The sequence below is a fragment of the Morone saxatilis genome, unplaced genomic scaffold (genome assembly GCF_004916995.1).
Source record: "Morone saxatilis isolate NCDOM2014 unplaced genomic scaffold, NCSU_SB_2.0 Contig14, whole genome shotgun sequence".
Classification (NCBI taxonomy): Eukaryota; Metazoa; Chordata; class Actinopteri; family Moronidae; genus Morone; species Morone saxatilis.
In genome coordinates this window covers 5,085,394-5,091,321 of record NW_023339696.1, presented here as the reverse complement: position 1 = coordinate 5,091,321, position 5,928 = coordinate 5,085,394, and the positions used below count along the sequence as shown (strand labels likewise).

At 38.2% G+C, this 5,928-nt stretch overlaps 1 protein-coding gene across 1 annotated transcript in view; it reads right to left on the bottom strand.

Moving 5' to 3' along the window:
- Positions 1–503: 503 nt before the first annotated feature.
- Positions 504–5,928, bottom strand: part of LOC118323071 (phosphoinositide 3-kinase regulatory subunit 6-like) — a 7,311-nt gene continuing 1,886 nt past the window's right edge. Inside the window, exons 8-20 of the mRNA XM_035654991.1 lie at positions 4,947–5,094; positions 4,755–4,847; positions 4,581–4,671; positions 4,308–4,532; positions 3,560–3,656; positions 3,352–3,471; positions 2,385–2,492; positions 1,828–1,933; positions 1,634–1,707; positions 1,447–1,537; positions 1,279–1,331; positions 1,059–1,159; positions 504–969 (exon numbers count right to left, since the gene is read on the bottom strand). Of these exons, the coding sequence (XP_035510884.1) occupies positions 825–969; positions 1,059–1,159; positions 1,279–1,331; positions 1,447–1,537; positions 1,634–1,707; positions 1,828–1,933; positions 2,385–2,492; positions 3,352–3,471; positions 3,560–3,656; positions 4,308–4,532; positions 4,581–4,671; positions 4,755–4,847; positions 4,947–5,094 (1,452 nt within the window). The 3' untranslated portion in view covers positions 504–824. The remainder of the gene's footprint in view (positions 970–1,058; positions 1,160–1,278; positions 1,332–1,446; positions 1,538–1,633; positions 1,708–1,827; positions 1,934–2,384; positions 2,493–3,351; positions 3,472–3,559; positions 3,657–4,307; positions 4,533–4,580; positions 4,672–4,754; positions 4,848–4,946; positions 5,095–5,928) is intronic.

Sequence of the window (5,928 nt, the reverse complement as noted above, 5' to 3'; positions counted from 1 at the left end):
ACACAAACCATCAGTAGACCTGAACAAAAACTCTGCGTCTGAACACTCTGAGCAGAGGAGGAGCCCTTATCCACTGATGATTTCAACAATAGTTGAATAGACACAGACAGTTAGATTTCATGGTACTGAATTAATTTTAAATAGACAGCTGTTCTCCCACAGTGAAAACTGAATTACACGATTCTCTTCTTCTGCTGCAACTGACAGCATGATATCAAGTCTTTATAGCAGACTGTGAGGAAGTTCACTCTAGGCTATAAAAGAAGGATCAACTGTAAGCATAAGTACAAGACTCAGCATTATATTATAATGTTATTGGATCAGTGGGTTACTCTAATAATCCAACGGAATCCCACCCGTGACAGGCATTAGGAATAATTATATAGAAATAGCCAGTCTTCTCGCTGATGGTCTTGCTTGTTTATGTAGGTCAGAGGCATCAGTATTAAATTGAGACTGTTTCATAACCAGTTAAAAACTCCTTTTTACGCACGTGTTTTGATCTCATATTATAAATAGTTACCATAAGAAGAAGCATGAGCTAAAAATTACAATAACAAAGGCATTTATCGATTATAACTTCTGCTATTGTATATTACTAAAACAATGTGTTTTACTATATTGTCATTCAGAAATAGTCTATACACTAGTCTCCACTTCTGGGTGTCCACAGCAGGAGACAGAGAGTTTTTGACAAATACATACTAGCATATCTGCTTACAACTAGTCTGAAATACAATGTTACCAAATGTTCTGTCACTTACCACTGTGTAACACACAATAACTCTGTTACATGTACACATGAAGTAGACAGCTCGTGTCCCTCAGAGGTTCACACCAGTGAAGGTGTTGATTGGCAGTGACAGGACTTTGTCCAGATACTTGCTCAACGGCAGCTCTTGCTTGCTGCTGACACCTGACCTGGACCGGATGTTGCATCCTGGGTCCAAGCACGGAGAGATTTCTATCCTGTAAAGGGATGACAGTAAATTGTATTACACTTTAATTTACAGTACAAAAAAAAATATCATCAGAAATGTTGTAGTGTCCTAAATGACCTTTGGACATCAGTGTATGTCCTGCAAGAGTCCTTGTCCAGGCACACAGAGAGTGTTCGATGCTCCAACGTCTTGATGCTGATTCTTCGGGTTTGGATCGTCTATAGTCAAAACAGAAAAGGTTTAGTACGTTTAACAATTTGCATTAAAGGTTCAATTACTTCAACTAAAAATAATCTAACTAGCCCATATTCCTAATTAGAGATAAATAACTTCTTACTGTGTTGTATCCAGGGTTTACACTGTCAAACCTGACAGAAAGGTAATCCTCACCTGGACAAAGTGACAACAATTACTCAGCATTTGTTGTTCTTTGAAGACGTCTCCTTGCATTAAGATGAATCTGTTTTTTAATTTAATATAAATAGAAATCCATAGAAAGGTTAACCTGATGTTACAGTTGCCGGCTCTGATGTGATCACCACGCCATATGTCATCGGTGCCTCTCCATTTACAACTTCTCGTTTGCTTAACAAGGTCTGTTGAGGAGGTAATAGTTAGCCTAAATCCTGCTGCTGATGCTAAATGGAAAGTAATACAATATTAATAATGACTATTAATAATAAGAACTATACCTTTGTATAACTGACTGAGATGACAGCCCCAAAGACTTCTACTGTTGACTTCTTTTGGCGTGCGGAGGGCTTCTCTGTCAAAGACAACACCTTATTTTAAGTAACTATAATTTTGCACAGTCGTGGTAGTATCCTTACACTCACACAAACACACACACACACACACACACACAGAAAGAGATTCAGAAACATACTTGAGGACTTTTCTTTAAGGTGCCTGAACTCTGGGATATCTGCCTCCAGATGACACACAAACACATCCTCCACCACAGAGGTCACATCACAGCTGGAACGGGTCATCTAAACATAATGGTATTTAGTCAAAACAGGAAGTACATGTGTAGCATCAATAAATCAGTGCCACATTTCTTTTGACACAACTGGATGACTCTACCAGTATCTAACAGACTCTACAGTGCAGTGCACACAAACAGTAATGGAAAAGGTATTAAAATTCTTTACTTAAAGCTGCATCAACATATTTCGTTTGTCCACTAAGGGGCAGTGGAACTTGTGTTATGGAGTAAGCTGGAGTTGTGTCTCTGTTCACCTGGTAAAGTCCAATATTCTCTCCTTTTAGCAGTTTTTGTCCTCCACCAAAGAAAAATATAAAATAAACACAACATTATGTCCTACTCCTGTGTATTTCTGCTGCTTCAGTGAAAATATGAAAACCCAACTTTGCTCTGTATCTTCGACATTTGCATGCATGTAAATTTTAATATTTGTACACATGACAGTTGCACTGTACCTTAACCGAATAGATCGGTAGGTTAACTGGCTGCGTCCCACAGCGAAGGTAGTAACACAGGGTGTCCAGTAGAAAGAGGTTTTGCGATGGCTCACTGTGATTAGAGTGCTGCAGTAGACAGAAGGAGGAAAGTATCAGATGAATCATTCAACACAACTGTGTAGCCCACACAGTTGTCCCACTAAATCCTAAAGTGTAGGATTTAGTGGGATCTAGTGGTGAAGTTGCAGATTGCAGGTTCCTTATCAGTCACATCTGTATATAAAAAGCTGAATCTAGTGTACATATACATATATATATATATAACTCTTATTCTTTTTTTCTTATTATATTTTGTATATGATTTTTTTTTATGTGTATTTTCTTACCTATTGTGTTACATTACAGTGTGGGATCAATATAGTCTATCTTATCTTATCTTACTTCACCCTCCCTTTCCAAGTGCGAGAGAGAAATTACAGAGGCTGCAAAAATGCTAACTAGAGACAGTTTTTGGTTTGTCTGTTCTGGGCTATTGTAAAAACATGGTAGTTCAACATGGCGGCCTTAATGGAAGGCGACCCGCGTCTTCTGTAGATAGAAACGGGTCATTATGGTAACAAAAACACAACAATTCTTATTTTCAGGTGTTATAATGTTTCCCACATCACCATGTTAATTTAGCATGTAAGCATTGAAGGATTTCTAATTGGAAGTAAGCACAAAGTACAGCTGAGGCTGATGGGAATTTCATTAGTTTTGCAGATATTTGTCATAAATCAAATTACTGGACAAATTAAAATTTTGAAAACATATGAAAACATACCTATGAATATTATATTACTATGACAATGCTGGTCACTGGTTTGCCCTGAGCTGTTCGCTAAACATCAGCATGCTATTAACATTCAGCCCAAAGCACTGGTGTGCCTAGATACAGCCTCACAGAGCTGTATGGCTGCAGACTATTGCTTAACTCTACGGTTACCATTCTAGCCAGTTTGGAGATTTCAGCTTCCAGACTGTTAATGTTGCTGTTGTACCATGGATCCACTGTTCCCAATAAAGAGGCGAGTGACCGTCTGCCTTCCTCCTGACATGGGCTATCCTATGAGGAATAACAGGCGTTGCAGAGTCTTCCACATTTATACAGTACATTCAATCAGTGTTTCTTTGGGTGACTCAGTGTAACTCACACGTAGACTGAGCGAAGGCTCCGCATCAGTGACTGGGATGTAGTACAACTGTATGTTCAGTTTCTTGGTCAAAATAAGACATTTTGACTCTTTTTCTCTGTTGAGAAATATGTGGAAAACATTAATGGGAAGCTGAATCATTCACAAGTACATACACAATGGAAATTAGAGCTTGAACAATATATTGGCATATTGGCCAATCAGGATATATCGGTATTGTATCAGTATCAGCATGTGTTATGTTCTTTGCGCTGATATGAAAACTATTTTAGAAAAAAATTCTTGTGGTAATATATTTGTGTGACTTCAAAGTTTGTCCAGCAGAGTGCCCTGTGAGCGAGCAGCATAGAGTAAGAGGGAAGAAGCAGCTTCCAGCAATGTCAACAAGAATTGGTTGACAGTGTATATGTTAAACTATTTGACATAGAATATTTAACCTAAATATGACTTAATAATTATCTGTTATAGAAAGCAGCCTTTTGAGTCACTTTGGATTATCATATTGGTGCGATATTGGTGGACAATCCACATAGAAAAGGTCTATATTCATTCTATCTCAAAAATGCACTATATTGGTTGCCGCCATATCGGTAATCAGTAAATTTTTCATCTCTAAAATCAAGATTTGGTCTCAAAACTCCTGTACTCGTCGGGCCCTAATGGAAATACAGAAAAGGTTTTAGTAATATACACCACTTTGCTGTAGCACTATTTGGAAGAAGGTATTCATAAAAATACAGCTGCTCACCGAATAGAGTGATAAGCCCGGGAAAGTCTTCCCAGCACTCGATCGTCTCCCATCACCACTATCCGCGCTGTGTGACGCCTCCTGTCTTCTTTAAGGACAGGAAAGCTTCCAGGAAATGCTTCAATCTTCTCCCTCATTAGGTTCAGTTTATCTGCTGGCTTTATATTCTTAAAGGCATTTCTCCGATTGAATGCTGGCCCACGATTTCTGACTGGAGTCTGCTCTCTGTCATCAAAGTCACTCTCCTTTAGATCTGTCTCTGTGCCACTGTACTCAGATTCAACTGAATGTTGCTTGTCCTTTACTTCTTCATCAACACCAGAGTAAGGGCAGCAACCCAGGGTGAAGTTTGCCAGCAGATTCCCTTCAGGAAAGATACATTGGATCTCTTATTAACAGACATGTAAAGTAGTGGAAGTTTGTTGTTTGTTTGCCTGACTGACTCACATAGATCCTCTTCATATCTCCACATGAGGAAGTTGATCTCTGGAAAGGGCATTGCAGGGCTGCACACAGTACCGGGATCTACCTTGGTTATTTCTGTGCAAACAATGTAAAGACAACACAGCAATCCTGTCAAAATGTCTTATCCCTGCTATTATTAATCTGTACAACAATAGCAGAGTGCAGAACACACACCTTCTTTGGAGGCAGTCAGGATGTCTCTGCATATGTCTTGTAGTTTGTTCAGATAGTTTGCATGACCACCTGCACCATGCTTTATACTCTGCTCAACAGCTAGAACCACTTCCTGAAAATATTTCTCTATCATATGGTCCTCTAAAGCCTGAAATACACAAAAGACACACAGTTTGACTTAAAAGAAGAACAGTGATATATACTAAAAACTGAAGTTAAGAATTAAAATTAAGAGTGTACAGCCATGCTATGCCATGCAACTCTGCTTTAAGCTAAATGCTAATATAAGCTAAATGCCACTAACATGGCAATGTGCTCACAATAACAATCCTGATATGCTAATGTTCAGCAGTTATAATGTTTACTACATTCACCATGATGGCTCTATTTTTTTTTCATACATGTCCTTTTGTCATTTGAGTAGTTTATATTATCCTCAACAGTGCTGTTTTAACATATAAACAAGTAAGCAATTGCATTTTTGGCTATGACCAGTAGGGGGGTTCAGTGAGCCCCCTAAACCTGGAGTTTGTCAAGATAACTCTGATAAGTAAGTCCATCTATGTTTTATGTTCTTAACCTAATGCTGCTAAAAATCCCTTTGTCATGTAACACAGGAAGTCTCTAAGCGGTGTACTGTTGCATATTGTTATCTATACTAGCTGCTGCCAATGGCTAGTTTGCGGTCCTATTAGCTGACTGTACCCAAACTTCGAGCTTGAAGTGCCGTATAGGTTTCTTTACATCACTATAGCATAGGCCAGAATGAGCAGCATAGCCAGAGTCTGACACATTCAGATTCATTACTGCTTTTTTCCGTTATCATTTAAAAGGCAGCTGTTAAAGATCTATATTTAAATTAATTAATTAAAATTAATATAATAAACCTTTGACGACTAGCCGACTATTGGCTTTAGCTAACATAATAATAATAATAATAATAATAAATTATATTTGTAAAGCACTTTTCATAAGAAAATCT